Source organism: Argiope bruennichi, chromosome 3 (genome assembly GCF_947563725.1).
Source record: "Argiope bruennichi chromosome 3, qqArgBrue1.1, whole genome shotgun sequence".
Lineage (NCBI taxonomy): Eukaryota > Metazoa > Arthropoda > Arachnida > Araneae > Araneidae > Argiope > Argiope bruennichi.
In genome coordinates this window covers 59,328,607-59,346,295 of record NC_079153.1, presented here as the reverse complement: position 1 = coordinate 59,346,295, position 17,689 = coordinate 59,328,607, and the positions used below count along the sequence as shown (strand labels likewise).

The following is a 17,689-nucleotide window of genomic DNA, read 5'->3' as shown; positions in this document are numbered from 1 at the left end:
CAATTTGATCATATTAATGTTTACAGCACTATTTTCTTATTCTTATTTTATTTCTTTTTTGGAAATCAACAAAAGAGTGATTAGAATTTAATTACTTATTTCTCGATCACAGATGACTGAATATTCTCATTGCTATGCAAACGATTATTAAAGAAAAAAAGAATGGCAACGAACATTCGAAAAAATAAATATCTTCCGATTTGCTTTTCTCTCTTTCTTATCAGTATGAGGTCAAAAGAACAGACTTTTCTCGTTTCCTTTCTAATTACCTAGCGGAAAGTTTCGATTCGTAAATTAACTATCAACGTATTCCCCAAGAATTGTCGCATGCGAAAAAAAAAATTCTTTTGTATTATTTTTTTTTCTTTAGTAAAAAAGTAAAAAAATAGAAAAGAAAAAAAAATAAAGCACAGTTCTTCAATTAAAATTGGAAGAAATGGAGGAAAAAAATCGTAGCAGAAGCTTACGAAATGCTTAATGGAAAGTCGAATCAGCATTTTTTTTTTCTTAATCTATCCAAAACTTCTTTTCGACTAAACAGAGAAGAAAAATTAATTAAAAAAACAAAGAAGGGTTTTTTTTTGTTTAGAAATGGTTCACGTTAATAAAACCCCCAAGAACTGTACGTTGTTCGTGAAGTGATTCGTTCTTTTTTTTTGGTATATATTTAATCAAGAAATTCTAGCTGAATGCATTCGTAAAACACATACAGTTACTTATTTTTCCACAGTCTATATAAAAATTTTCAACATATTTCAAATTCGACATAGATATTTCATGAATGAAAATTTTATTGCTCTAAATGATTGTTTCGGTATCTTCGGAAAAGTACAGAGTGGCTATAAAATAATATAATATGGAATTCAATTTTATACTATATATCAGTAACAAATCTGTTTAACAGAATATAATCAAATTTTGTCAACTGTTTTATTTCCTCGCGAGATTCCGATGTATAAAATGAATAAATTAGTTCCAATTTCCACCGTTATCTGTAATAAGGCGCTATACATGCAATTGAGCAATCAAAATCAAGATAATTAAAAATCCCAATTTCCACAAAATTTTTTATTTTGGCATCTTATATGTATGAAATTCAATGAATTGATCAGTCGAACGCTTTAGAAATATATCCATGTCTTACACCAGAAAGAAAAAATTTAACTGATGCGATCTTCCAAGACGGCTAGATTTTCATCGTACCCTTTGTGAACCATTCTTTATCGATGATAATATAATGAAAATTTCTAAGAAAAGAAAAACGGTGAACTTGATGGCGTCGGTAAGAATACGCATAGCTTTTATCCATATCCATATCCATTTTTTTTTTTTTTTTGCCAAAGGTTTCCATAGAGCTTGCTGAACGTTTAATATAGAATCAACAATTTCTACACCGTGCCTAAAATAGTAGATTGTAGGTAGAAATACACTTTTGTGGAATAACAAATTTTACAAGCATTGGTTTGATATCCCTATAAAAGGACATGAACCGTAATATTAGTTCGAAGATTTTTCATGGTGACGTCACCTTGTGCGTTTAAAACAATCGTAGTTCCAGTTACAATTACCTATTCATATTCAATTACTGTGATGTCAAGCACATCAAACTACTTGCATCTATAATGTCAAAATAAAATCTGCATGTAGTTCATGCAATATAGTATTTGCATGTTGCGCACATTTGCAATGAAAATTTTGATTTCTTTAATTAGTTATTAGTTCGATTAATTGACTTGGCTGGTTACATTTTCAATGCCATGTTGCAGATTTTTGGCAGAAATTTGAGCATTAATTTTTCACATAGATTGAAATCCCATGGTTGTAAGTCAAATTTGATTGCATTTGGATACATTGATCTTTTTTCTCTCAAGTTATTTTATGGCCATCCTGTAACGCTATCCCTTTCATAAGATTCTTTTAGTAAAAGTAAACAGATTTATATAAACAGAATATTATAGATTTTGAGAAACAAAAATATAAAAACTAGTTCCTGCGGCAATTTTTTTAATAGAACACGGCTTTTATAAAACTATAATATAGGAACACAAAATGTGAAGAAACACAGAGAATAAATTACGAATACACTCAAAAGGAAAGGGGCACAGTTGCAGTTAAATGTATTCGGTGAGATAAATAATGATCATTTTCACTGCCAAGAATCAGTGAGGATTCGATTGCTAAAAAAATTATCAATATTCATCTTCCGAACTGTTACAGATTTATCAAATCAACAAAACTGTCATGCAAAATACAAACTTCTGAAATTGAAGCAACTTAACAAACTTAATCTTAGTAAAATTTTCATTGAGTTTAAAATAATAAATTTATTTCAAAGTAAATATTCCACCTTACCTCTCACATTGATCTAACTGTTCCTTCATCTACATATATTTTATAATTAAATTCCTATGATCCATTTCTATAATTTTGGGAAAATGCTGCAGCAATCTTTGACTCCATCCTGACGTTATTACATAGTAAATTCTAAAGTTAAACAATGTATGATATGCTCGGGGTGAATTGTAGCTTAATGTATTTTAGTCATAAATTATTATGGCAACTTTAATGACTTTGTTTGATGCTTCGCTGGCGAAAGATTCCAATTATCATAATATCATTTGTAAAGCTAATCATGCTTTCTAAATTTGCATGGACGAACTTTTGCGATTTGTGCATCATATAATTAAGGAGGTTTGAAGCAGCATGCCATACAATTTTTGGTCTGTTTTGGATTAGATATTTTCAAACTAAACTCGGCTCCATTGCTTACATAACATACAATCGAAATCTTAAAATATGTAGCGTATTGAAAAAAAGAATATTACAATCACCGCAAAATTCGACCACGAAATTTCAATAAATCTCCAAGATTTTAAAACTCAAATTTGAAACAAAAAAACTTTTTTTACAGTTATATCTGCCAGTTAATGAATACGATAACTCAAAACTGCAAAGAGCTAGATAAAAGAGATTTGGCATCTAATAATATCAAATTTTGGACTTAAATTTGTCAACATGTTCAATTTGACATATTTATTAGACTGCATATTAACACAATTTGACTTAAGAACATTATTAAGTGTGTGGATTTTAATATGTGATTTTCCCACCAGGGCAAAATTCGTCTTTAACTATATTCGTGTATTTATTGTAAATATTTAAATACGGTAACTGAAAAACACTCCAAGAAAATCACGTGAATTTTAAAATGTGGTCTTTTCGGCACAATTGCATACATTTGTCCAATTTTGAACCTCACATTTTTGTATTTTCATATATATATGAATTTAAAATCGAGATATTGATTTTTGTACACTCAATTTACAGATCAAAATCTAATTTTGGAGAGAGAAAATTGCAGTCTAAAATGTTTACACAATTCTCTTTACTGTAATACGAAGCTAAACAAACAAACAAAAACACGCCATATTTTGTAAATACATGAAAAGGTCAAGAAGAAACATTTCAACTCTTTCATAATTAGTGCCATTCAAGCCAACATTAAATAATCACGAATAGGATTAATACGTGCTTCAGAGCATCGAAGCAATGAGTCCCGCGATATATATCACTTTTGTTTTAAATATAACTTTTTACTTTTTTTCCATACAAATAGAAAGAACTGTAATCGTCAAAAAATTCGAACTCGAAACTTTGACGAATCCTCACATTTCAGTTAGTTCAGGCGAATCAATAAAAATGCATTTTTGGAATTATGTCATTTGCCAATGAACATGGTAAACTCAAAAATGCTTTAAGATAGACAAATTAAATTAAGATAAGTCTTGGCACCAAATTTATAGATGTCTATTAATTTTTAAATGAAATCCATTCAGAGAAAGTCAGTCTGTCCGAGTACAAATGATCACAATAACTACAAAACGCAGATAGATAAAATATGTTACTCAGATTTAGCATCTATAATGTAACTCTGTATCGTATTTTGAACCAAATATATCAAACAGTTGATCATCTGTCGGTCTGCATTTTTCTCATGCATATAAAAATGATAACTCAAAAACAAAATGACATATAAAAGAAATTTGGTATGTGATCTTGTAACAAATTGTATATTTAAATCAAGCATTGATTTCAAAAAGCGTCAAAATTCATAGTCAGTATTGTAGTATTTATGTAATAACAACATGTTAGCGATTAATGGTCAAATATCGCAAGAAAGATTCAGAAAAAACATTAGATTCAAGCTAAAAATTGATTTTCGGTAACTATTATTCGCCCCTGCGTGCAGTTAATATACATGTATTAATTTTTCTTTACTATATTACGAAGTGTCCAGCTCTCCTGTGAAAATAAAAATCTGAGTATTTGTGATGTTCATGGCATTTTATAATATTATGCCGGATGACTATGTTACCGCCTTTATTGTAGAGTATGGGAGAAAGTTTCGATAGAAAATGCTCCTGCTGCTTTATTTAACAAGTTAGCAGAATAAATGAAAAGAAAGGATTAGCAAGGTTTCTGCAAAACTCATCTTTGTAACTAAATTATAACCAAGTATATAATAATCTAATCTGAAAATTGGGAATAATTCAGCTTGACGAAAAATAGTAAAGATAATAGCAATATAAACATTTTACGGATTTTTTTTTATTCATATCTTCAAGATTTACAAAAATTAATAATTAAGCTGTTTATTTTTTTTGTTCTCATTTCATATACAAACAGCTTACCGGTACAACATTCCCAGATGTACATCCTAGGATCCTTTTTCATAAACATTCAGCTTACGAAATAACTCGCAACAGAATTCAAAAGATTTAGTCGATTCGGAATAAGCAACTGATAAAGATACTGATAAAAAAAAAGAATATAAAACAATATCTTCCAAAAAAAAGGAGCTTAAATGAAAGCCAATCTTCCGTGATTAATAAGAAGTCGCTTAACTAGCTTCTAAAGTACACGAGTTCATTCGGAAACAAAGATTTCGTGAAAGATTTTTACTTTTTTTTTCTTCTTAATCTCCACAACAAAAGCGGTAGTGATACTATCCATTCAGATTAATGCGATCGTAATCTCCTTTCTCGAGCTGAAATTAATGAAGAGCGTTTGAAATTAAATGGAAGACTTTTAATCTCCGCTCGCTTTGTATTTGCACTTAACCTTTTCGCGGGTTCATTTCGGCATCGACAATTAATGGCGACTTAGCAGCTGAAAGAAACAAAGTGAAATGAAGTAATATGCTTCAGAAGATTATAATTGAACGAATGTTTTTTTCTTTTGTTTTTTTATGCAGTTCTTCATTGTCAAAAAAAATTGTCAACCAGTTTCAGGGTGCTATTAAAATTAAAATGAACAATATACCTTTCTTTTGGAAAGCCCTTTTATATACTAGTTCTTTGTTCCGCTTAATTATATACTTTCATACCTATTTTTTAAAGAGCCTACCATCGTGTTATACAAATATTGCAAGTGTATTAAAAAAACTGCAGTAAATAACCGTTTATACGTTTATCACCTTATTAACAACCTACTCATTAATTTAATATTAAAAATTATACAATAAATTAATAAAAACGGAATAATAATGGAACAATAATTAATATTTTTGTTTTATTCTATTTAATTTTAATTAGAATAAAACAAAAAACATTTGGAACGTTCTAATAATAATTTAAGTTGAGATAACATGTAAAAACAATTACTTAAACAAAGTTAATTCGATTCAATAAATTTTCTGTGAAATTATACTGAATTTATTTTGTAATGATGATATATTTCAATGAATATATTATAGCATTTAGAAATTTTCATTCAAATAATCATAACTCAATATGACCTTTAAAGGTTAAACTAAATTGAAAATTAAAAAAAAAACACCATGAATATTTAACAATTTTTTTAACATGTGTTTTATTCTACAATCATTGAGCCCTTAAAGTAGAATAATTTTAAATAAAACAGTTTAAAATACAATTTAGGGTTTGTTCAATGAAAATATTACAGTATTTGGAAATTTCTATTTCAAATAAACTTAATTCATTATGATCTTTAAACGTTAAACTAAAATGGAAATAAAAATATTACGAATATTTAAAAATCAATTTCTTTAACAAGTATTCTATTCTAGAATTATCGAGTTCCTAAAGTAGATTAATTTTAAATAAAACAGTTAAAAATACTGTTAAGAGTGTTTTTTTGTTTGTTTTGTGAAATTTATCCAAACTCCTAACACTTATCTAAGAATTTTCCTTTACTGCATTAATAATCTATTCCCTAGAATACACAAACAGAATCTCTCAGCTTAGTTTAATATTTTTTTTTTATGTTTAAACCGGAAAATGAGAAAATAAGTTCATATCAGCGTCTTACTTCATTTTCCCGTCTTTTGAAGCTGATATAATTTTCGCAAGAGTAAATATTGTCAAACGCAATTGTGTTTTAAATTTAGATTGACATCGTAAATATAGGTACATGGAGAATGAAGTTTCTTGAGTAAATATATTAAAATATTCCCTTTTGCTTTTTTCATAATAAGATTATTTTCTGCTTTTAATAATTTAGCCTTCCGGTCTGAACTCGAGTAAATTGTTAAATAAGTATTTTAGGCAGTAATCAGCTTTGACAGAACATAAATATATTACTTTTATCTATGCTGAGCAGGTCCAATAGAGTGCTTTGACGTGAATTGAATAAGAAAATATTAATTTTACATTTCATCGAACTGATGCAGGTAAAAGCAAACGATTTTATTTAACAGGAGGAATTATAAAAATAAATATTTAGGGTTTCAAATTTTATTAAGTAAAGGAAATAATATTAATAGAGATAAAGTTTTAAAAAATTCTAATTGTATTGAAAAATTAGAATTTTTTTTATTGATTAATTTTGCAAACATTATTTTTGAATTCCTTCTGGTAAAAATATAGAATTTTATTTTAAAGTAATAGAATTTCAAAAATTTAGTCATAATTAAAATGAAATCCAAGTTGAAAGTAGAGGCATATTTACTATACAAAAAATCATTTTTAGAAACATTAATAAATGTAAATTTGCATTTATAAAGTTAAAACTAAATTGCACTTTTTTAAGTAAAGCTCAGACTATATTCGAGCGAGCTGATAACACTTCCTAATGTGGAATTAAAATTCACACACTATTTTTTGTATAAAATTGAAAAAATATTTCTGAAGAAATTTCGATTCGGTTCTTATTGAAGTAGAAAATATTTTAGAAAAAGTTTGAAAACAAAAGAAATAAGGACTTTTTACATTATATTGTTTTAATTTATTAATTTTAACTAAGCGTAATTATGCCATTTAGCAATATGGTTATTAATCTCAACATATAATGTAAAAGATTTCTTCTTTGATAAATTATAAATTTCTTAACAATAATGCCAATAGCTTCTCAATACTAAAAGTCTAAATCTCACAAACGTAATATAATATTGTTGCGAAATTTCCGGTTCGTTTGGATAGTGAAAGTTAGTTGGATAGCGGCAGTAAAAAAAGACGTTTATTTATACGAAGACACACAGGACAGTACAAAGACGACAACTATATACAGCATAGAGAAGACAATTATCTTCAGCCGAGACGTGCACACAACAAGACTCTACTGCAGACAGTAGCGCACCGCTTAGTTCAGCACTAGCTTGACTCCGTCGCTGCTCTGCTAATCTCTGAAAGACTCGTTCTTCAGCATCGATTCCGACAACTACCGGTAGCTGCAGACTGCCTCCTTTTATAGGTCTCAGGAGGCGGGGCTAGAAGCCTCTCAACCAATCAGGAACGTTCGAGGCGTATCTCGGTTCCTAATGGACGGTTCGAGAAAATTCTCGATGTTTCGGGTATAATCTATTTTGGCGCTAAAGTCGCCAAATTCGTCGCCAAATGGTCGCCAAGTTTGTCTCCAAGCTCTGGGACCTCCGACGTGGAACCCGGACTCCCGTCCAATGCCAATGACTGTAAAACAGTTTTTCTGATGATGGAACTAATTATGCTGGGAAGCAGCATCACACATTCGTAGCAATATAATGTTTCTTTTGAATTTTAAACTGAAAATCACAAATTGGTTTTATCACACATCATTTTGAAGCTTTATTATTAAATTCCTTTTTAGTTAAATGTTTAAGATAGTTTACGTGGTTTGTCAATAAGATAGGCGGTTGCTTTTTGCAATGGACCATAAAAAAATATAAGAATCGGGAACAAAATGAATTTGTTACCAATAGTTATGTACGAACATAATTACTTTTCCATATAATCGTTATGAAAAATCAGACATTCATCATATTGGGGAACTAAGTTTCTTATCTTTACAATGAAGAATGTTGGAAGTCTCTTTTAAGGGAAGAACATGGGGCAAAAATATCTAAACATTCATCCTCCTAAGTCGTATTTTGGTATGCTAATCGTATAGCTCCTTGTCTTAGATTCCAATTGCATGCATGTAAACGTAAAATCTCACAAACGTAGCAACTTAAATAAAGGAAATTTCGTTTCTATCGGTTGAACATAAGGTGCCTAAAATGTATATTCACTTTTTCCGAATATATTAAGAAGCACAAAGCTCTTATGAGGGCGACTGTAAAAATAAAAATCTGAGTACACTTGGAATTACGATCCTGTCCAATATTCGCAGTTTTATGGGGGGGAGAGAAGTAAAATACCTTGATTGGAAAGGATGCGAAAATATGTTGGGGAGGAGGTTGAAAGGGACTAAGAAATCTAAGAACGAAAAAAATATACACTAATAGTCACGCAAAAAGAAGAAAAAATGACGCTTGAAAAGCATGTAATCTTTTTGCATTAATTTTCATTTGTAAGAAATTTTCATAAAAGCCACTTTTCTATAACTAATGGTTGGAATGCCTTTTGTCTCGAAATATGATGCAAATTTGCACTTCAAAAGGAAAGAATGTTCAAATATTAAGGAAATAGAGGGTATCCCAAAATTAACGCAAAACATTTGACAGCTGATAGTTTAGGATTAGTAAAAATGGAGCGCTATATTATAGAACAACGTGTTTTCATTGTTGAACAATATTTCAAAAATAATGAAAGTCTGACGGGAACAGTTCGAAAATTTGAGAATTGGCCCCTTGGATCGTGTGATTTAACACAGTGTGATTTACAGAGTTATTTGCAATCCAAGATCTATGTCAACAAGCCCACTAGCATGAGTGCATTGAAAGAGGAAACTCGACAAAATTCAGCCACGTAATGCAAAATGGGCATGGAAAATTCCGACAAAAGAGTGCGTATGTACCAACAAAGCCGTGGTGGCTAACTGCCCTATATGTTATTCCATTATGTGTACTTTACGATTCAATAAGAATATAACAATTTTAAAAAAATGTATTCTTTTATTTAATTCAAATCTTGCGTAAATACGTTGTTCTATCGTGTAACGCTCCATTTATATTATCCCTAAACTATAAATGGTTTTTTAATAGGATTGCCAACATTTTACGGCACGAATAGTGGCAAATTCAAATCTTGCGTTAATTTTGACGCATCTTTTACATATACCAATACATGGCTAATGTCTTCAGAGAATTCTACAGAAACTTCAGTAATCTTTCTTTTATTTTACTGCTATTATTCTGAGGTGGCACATTTACAATCTTCTACAACTAAAACTCGTAATATCGAGGAACCGCATAATATTTATAGCAAAACGTCTAACACTGCCAAAAAAATGTCAATTTGGAACGGTAGACATTAAGGCATACCGAACTCACCCACCATGTCATCAACTTATCAGCCACAGAGGCGCTGCAATCCCGAAACTCAAAAAGCAAGAGATGGGGAGGGGGGTGAAGAATCGTAAAAAATTTCCCATCCGGGTTCTTGTTAAGTGTCTTCTCCTTGAACAAAGAGCGCGAAAGACAATTAGACGTTTGCGGAAAGAAGAAAAGTCATTATATTCCTGCGATGGCAGAGGAACAACCAGCCTCCTTTTACTGCATTTCTTTCTCCCCCAAACTGTCATTCCACGTCCTCCCAAAGTCTATGAGGAGCCCATAACAGAAAAATTTTTGTTGACTCTTCCGTGATGACTTTTTCCCTTTTATATTTTCTACCATCCACCCCCTTTTTTTATATACTCAGTCAGGTGGGATATTTTGACTTTGTTCTCCTCTTAATTGGGTTAGAAGAGAAGCGATGGAAAGTAGGAGGGATAAAATCGCGCATGCTTGTTCACTCCCACCTCCCTCATAAAAAAAAGCTGCTCAAATTCCAGGTACTCCTTCCTCAAATTTTGGGATTAAATCTGACAGTCTGGATATAAAGTTCGATTCCCTCGTGCTTCCTTGTTTTTAGAATCGGAAACTGATAAAGAAGCCCACTCTTGTTAGCTTCGGCGGGCTTTTGAGTTCAATGATTCTTGATGTATTCAGGGTGTTGTTTCGATGGAATTTATTGCTCGACGGCGAATAAGCTTTTTTGATCATCATTTAGTTTATTGAGTTTGTTGTGAATGATTTTTTTACTTAATGCAATCAAGAGGGAATGAAGAGGAAAAATCGATCATTTTGTTTTTAGCATAATAGTATTAGCAAAATTTAATGCCTATATTTTCAAAATGAAAGGCGACTTTTTTTTCGATAAATATTTTTCGCACAGGCAAATCTTAGCTCTAAGATACAGGCGATACTTCAAAATAACATCTAAATAGTCTTTAAATGCTATGTAATGTTTTCATAATTTTCTATTTACTGCATGTTATATTGCTACATTTAAAAATAATTTTTAAATCAAATAATCACAAACAGCCTTTTATTTTGTAAAAATAATAATTAATCTGTGTTTTGTATTAAGGTGTACGTACACACTTCAAGATTTTTTTTAAAATTTTAACTTTAAAAATCCAGTTTTTTTACAGTAGGTTTAAACTCATATATGTTTAAACTCATTTCAGTGAGAAAAAACCATATTACACTCATTATTAATTAATTAAATAATATTTAATGAGCTAATTAGCCTATTTTTTGAAACATGATATCTTAAATACTAATTTGTACAGACACACAATTCTAGTTGGAAATGATGCCTAATATGAGTCTTCATGCTGTCTGCCTCAAACAATTTATAAAATTGTATAGTTTTTTTAAAACAATTTTTTCATCAACGATGAATAGAAAAAGCGAGATTTTTTCTGTCATTTTAACTTTTAAACAGCTATTAAAAATTTATTTCTATAAATATAACTTTGATTGAGGCACAAAACATCCGCTATTTCATACAGATTATTTTGATGTATAAATAATTGTATTTGGTTCATTTCTTGTTGAGTTATGATTGTTTGAATGAAGCAACATAGTGGAAAAATATCATTCTTCATAAAATGAGTTTTAAAAACACCGTAACTAGAGTTTTTAATGAAAGCACCTCAAGAAAAATAATTATAACTCGAGAAATATTTCGAATATTGACAACATCTTGGTATCATTTGAAAGCTCAAGGATCAGAGAACATTATTAAACAATAAAAAAAATATTCGATATTTTGAACGATTTTCGAAGTTTCAAGTGTGTACATACACCTTAATATTGCTAAAACAAATCTGAAATTCAGTAAGGGATATGATTTTTTCTGCCATAACGCATGACTGATAAAATGTATCCATATTAAAAATCAAATTATCAAACATGCGACTACTCGGCTAACAAAACTTATTCATATTTAAAATCATATTGAAATGTTTAAAAACTATTTTGGCTGTGTATTCAAAAATTTTTCAGGATCATCCGATTTATTAGCCAAAGTAATATAAAAAAAAGCCATGAAGTTTTCAAATCAAGAGAAACAAATGGTCATCATTCCGTTCAGCTTGATCATAAAGATATTGATAATTAAACATAACTGAATGCGGTGACTGCTATCCCATATCACAATGAACCCCTCACCAACAAAAAGGATATTACTTAATCATTTAGGAACTTATTGTATTACTATAACCACTTAAAATTACTATCACTTACATAAATCACTCATTCCTAGAATAAATACTCAAACAGACTGTTCCAATATCACTATTTCATTTCTTCCATTAAATCATCATATTGATGTCTACCGATATAGCTATTTTATCTACGCAATTTGAAAAGTATGAAAAAAAAATCCTTTTGTAAGTTCTTTGAAAATCTTGGATGCAATAAAAAAAGGAAAAATATGCAAAATTATTACAGATCCCTTCTCAAAAATTATTATAGACTCTCTTTCTCTTAAAATTTTCACTCCCCTTGTGTTCATGTATGTGGGGTGAATTTGACTTTTTTTTATTTAATTGTTCAGAACAACAGGAAGCTAAGAGGGGTAAAATCATACATCATGCACATTTAAAAATTTCAATAAAGGCTGCTACTCAAATTACTACTCCTTTTTCGGATTTTCAAGATTAAATATGATAACTTGGGTGTAAAATTTGATCCCTTAGCTCAGACTACTTTAGAACTAGGAATTGATAAAGCAGTAGGATAGATTTCTTGGATTTTTTTGAAAACAATAAGTTGTGAAATGTGCAGGGTGCTGTTTAGACAGAATTGATTACTCAGTGAAGGATAAAGATCCATAACTTCAATACTTGAATTTCCAAACATTTTATGGAATGCAATCAACAGAGAACAAGAGAAAGTCAGCATAATTATTTACATGTGATATAATAACAAAATTTTCATTCGCATAACATATTGAACAAGATTTTTTCTTAATACCACTATCTTTTTTTTTCTTTAAAAGAAATATTTATATATTTATTTCTAGTACAGATATGGGGGTCTTCAGCAATGGAGGAAGATTTGCGATGTTTTTGACGAAAACATAAATGTTTATATAAAAAAAAAATGTACAGATACCGAAATTATACATTTTCACATTTAAGATAGAAATGAAAATTCTTATATAAAGAATGAGAAATGAATAGATAGAATAATTGTGTAAAGAAGACTTGCGAAAATTGCAGCTTTTACATGTATAAGAATTCAGCACAAATTTAGGCATTTTAATGTCCCATATAAAATATATAAATATATATTTATTAAGGAAATCCAAAATACAAATCTCTAAAGAAAATACACTGGAAATTTTAAAAAAACTGGTCATTTACATTTTAAAATTTGAAATGTTGAGAAAATCTTTTAAAATAAGTTGCTCTAATATAACAAATTCGATTTCTGTTTTTTAATGAATGAGAAACATAAAACCTTTTAGCCTATTAATTTTCGACGTTACGATCTTCAGTTAGATAAAAAACAATTTTTTTTAAAAAGTTGAATTAAAAAAAGAGTTAAGACTTAAAACTTACTCATTGATATATGTTGAAAATCTACACATTACCATTTTATTTTCGCCGAATTTTTTTTACGAAACTGGTAACTTTTTTGAAAGGTCATTAAAAAAGGTAATTCATATAATGCTCATTCTTACCTTGCATGTTGTAAATACGAAACACAAAACTATGAAGAGCAGAGGCGTTTTAAGTGACCGCAATATCATCGTCAGTTTTTAAATTCCCTGAAACAAAAGAAATAAGTATTAATTTTCTAAGGAATTCAAGTATATCCATATCATGAACTTATGAATTTTCATCAAATGCTTATATTAATGGTTTAATTACACAATACTGTTATCGATTTTGCGTATTAAAGTATGGAAATTATATACAACAGTGCCTTCTTGATGGCAAAACACTACTTTAATATTCTCAGAACTGATAATCAATCGATATCATTAAAAGTGGATACGCCTCCAAGATTCAGGATTTATCACAAGAATTTCATGGTTTTCACATTTATGATAATGAGCTATGAATTAAAAAATAAGTAGTAGAAAATTCATTCCTTTAGAACACTAATAGAAATGGCATTTAAAAAACAGTTTTTATTAAACATATTTCATATAATTAAGAAGATTACAAAGTATAATATAAAAAGTAACTGAAAAAAATGTCTTTATCAGCATATTATGGATGAAATGAAACAACAAAAATCGTTATAACACGTACTTAGGATAAGTTATCAATTTTTCAGCGCTAATTTTGCAACTCACATATTTGAATCAAAAAGAAAGACCGCATATCATAAAAATTACATTAACTACTTACAACTTAAAATTGATTTTTAATAATAATGTTTAATACTCTTTTACCACCAATACAAGTTTCACTGAAATAAACCAACTAAATAAATATATTTAAAATAAAAATATTTTTAATTCTTTCGCAGATTTCCATAAAGAGACGATATCCCCTCAGTCAAAAAATGAATCTTCAGATTCACTATTTTCTTCTAAATTAGTATAAGGATAAAATTAAACTTATAATGACATTTTGTATACAGTTCGTCGAATGTATTTAAATGAAGGCAAATGCTAGTTTTTCACATTTTCTTTATTGAAAACTGGATATTAGATTGTTATATTCGATTTTGTACTCTCGGTAAGTTTTTTTTTTTTTCCCATACGAAAAGTTTTTGTGTTTGTAAGAAATGAAAAATATAGTACAAAAAGGAATTAATGAAAGCAAAGAAAATAACCATTACCGTTGTTCTTCCATGCAGGGAAAGAAGCGATGATTTATCTTCAGTAAAACAATGTTATCCAAACCAATTACATCGATTAAGAATAGTATAACATTATTAGAAACAACTAGCCTCCACTACTGTATGTGGCGACTATTTGTTTAATATATGACTATAAAAATGCCAATGAATTAAGGAAAGAGATATAGAATAATTATCACAAGCTCTCTCAAAACTTTATGCTTCCTTCAGGTAATATCTAGATTATATTCAATTATCTACTTCCCTCTGCATTATATTCAATTATCTACTTTACTTCCCTCTGCATTATACTCAATTATCAACTTTACTTCCCTCTGCATTATATTCAATTATCTACTTTACTTCCCTCTGTATTATATTCAATTATCTACTTCCCTCTGCATTATACTCAATTATCTACTTCCCTCTGCATTATATTCAATTATCTACTTCCCTCTGCATTATATTCAATTATCTACTTCCCTCTGCATTATACTCAATTATCAACTTTACTTCCCTCTGCATTATATTCAATTATCTACTTTACTTCCCTCTGCATTATATTCAATTATCTACTTCCCTCTGCATTATATTCAATTATCTACTTCCCTCTGCATTATATTCAATTATCTACTTCCCTCTGCATTATATTCAATTATCTACTTCCCTCTGCATTATATTCAATTATCTACTTCACTCTGTATTATATTTTTCTTATCACTGCTATTTACATAAAAGATACGATCGCTCATTTCGATGCAACTATTTTGAGTAATCCTGTATATTGTGTTTTGGAATTCTGACAAAAAAACCGAACATATCGCCTGTCCATTTCATTACTTGCCTTTGTATATAATATTAGATTAATACGTGTAGTTTTCAATATTCCCAAATATTTCGAATTAATAATAAATTCGTCGATTGATTTGTTTTCCTTTGAAAACTCGACTTTTAATTTTGAGGTCGATAAAACGGCAAGTAAGAGAGTTGAAGTTAGACGAGCATGAATAGTTAAAAAATTATTAAAGATTAAAAAATGGCAAGGGTTAAAAACAATTAAATTATCTTCAAAATAAATATGAACATCTTTAAAAATTATTTCCTTATTTATTACATACAATAAAGAATTTCATTGTTTTTAATCAAAGGTTAATACATTACTTCACATCAGTTTCTCATGTATTAAGCAAATAATGTTTCCAAATATTAATTAATGCCACAAACAAAACTTAATAAAAATTATAGCATTAACTAAGGCAATAAGGTATGTACACAAACAGAAAATAATTTTTTGAAGATTCAAATAATTTAATTGATTTTTTTTCGCTCCGTTAAGAATTATTTATCCAAGCATTTTCATTTTTCAAATCCTCATAAGTATCGAATCAATTACATTGTAATAAAATTTCAACATCGCAATCATAAACGGAAATTAAATTATAATGACGCTTCAACAAACTTCTTCAGATTTTCTGATATAATGAACTTTGGGAAATGAATAAAGTGCGCAGATAAGTGATTTCAAATAAAGTAAATAAGGATAGATTCGTTGAAATAATTGGTGATTAACTTACTTGTAGAGGATAAAATTTTGCAAAAAAAAAACCCAAAAAAAAACGCAATGGAAGGAGAAGATTAATTAGTTGTAACTCTTATTTGGAAAAAAAACACAATAGAAATTCCATGAGATAAAAATAACACACTAATTGAATCTTATTAACAGAGAATGAAAGAAATCAACGTTTGATTATTTTAATCAGTAAATTCATAAATCAAATTAATTCTTACAAATTATTAACTGTTATTATTAATTGACAATGGAGGATTAAAATTTCTTTGATCTGTAACAAAAAAAGTTGGTTCGCCTGGATATTTTTGGTTCATAAGTAAAAAATATGCATTGCAGAGGAGAAAAATTCGTTAAAACTGTCACCTGAAAATCGTAAAAATAGTTGCCATGGCAACACTTCATAATCGGAAGAACTACTTGAAATGCCCAAAGTAAATGAAAAGATGAAGTACTTAGTTATATTCCTTTGGACAACATAGAGGCAATGTTCAGCACAGAGTGCAATACTTCAATTTCCTATTCCTTCACTGAATATGGATATACTTAATGGATAAAGACCTAGTCTTCAACTACTAATCTAAGATCCAGGAAGGCGATGAGATGATTAGTGACCAGGGGTTGTTGACCACAGCTGTCCCTCTAAAGGGACCCCATAATTCTTTTTTTTTCTCAACTTTCGCATTACTTCATGTCTGGACTTAAAATTTTCATATCCGTTATATAATTAAGTTATCAAAGTACCAGCACGACTGCAGGAAGCCAACGAAGTCACAATAATTAAAAGATCAAAATAAAGCTATGTTGATTAACTGGTTCGACGCATTACAATGGTGGGATAAAAATAGTAAAATTACCATTACGGTAGAGTCACTAACTCAATTAGGTTGCATAAAACCCTTAATGATGGCTTCAAATCCTTCATACGTAATTCGTCTTCAATATTCTTCAATATATGCAAACGGAAATAACTCAAAGAATAGCATAAGTTTTTCTATCAAATTTTGTAAAATATCATTTTAATGTTTTTTTATTATTAATTAATATATTTTTTTCTAATAATATTATAATATTCTATAATATTTTTAGTTTTATTATTTCTATTTAATAAGTTTTTCTATGAAATTTTGCAAATAATCATTCTAATGTTAGTTTATTATTAATTAATATATATTTTTTCTTATTTATCTACTTTAGGATCAAATCTTTTGAAACGGAAATGAGTTAGTGGACATTTTTTTCTTGGAATATCTTAAATGAAATAAGGTTTGTAAAAAGCTGCTTTATATAAAACATATGAAAATATCAATTGAACATAGCTAAAGCAAGACTTGAAGAATTTAAATTCTTCTTAATTCTTAATCTTCTTAAATTAATTAAAGAATCATGTAAAAAATTAACCGTTACTCCTCTAATTTAAGGATAATCTTTCTTAAAAGATTATACAGTTATTAAGTAAATCAAACTAATGCAAGAATAAGAATTAATACAGTTATAAGCACATATAAAGAAAGGCAGGAATATTATATCTTGAAAGTTGAAAAACGAATGTTAACATCCTTTTTATGTGTGAGTGTGATGATATTTTTAAATCTAAATTAAATCCTAATTAATTT

At 28.9% G+C, this 17,689-nt stretch overlaps 1 protein-coding gene across 3 annotated transcripts in view; it reads right to left on the bottom strand.

The window, feature by feature from the left end:
* LOC129963311 (follistatin-related protein 5-like) overlaps positions 1-17,689 on the bottom strand; it is a 498,278-nt gene that overhangs the window by 448,108 nt on the left and 32,481 nt on the right. For all 3 annotated transcript variants that reach the window (XM_056077602.1, XM_056077604.1, XM_056077603.1), the window contains exon 2: positions 13,395-13,481. In XM_056077602.1, coding sequence (XP_055933577.1) covers positions 13,395-13,463 — 69 coding nt within the window. In that variant the 5' untranslated portion in view covers positions 13,464-13,481. The remainder of the gene's footprint in view (positions 1-13,394; positions 13,482-17,689) is intronic.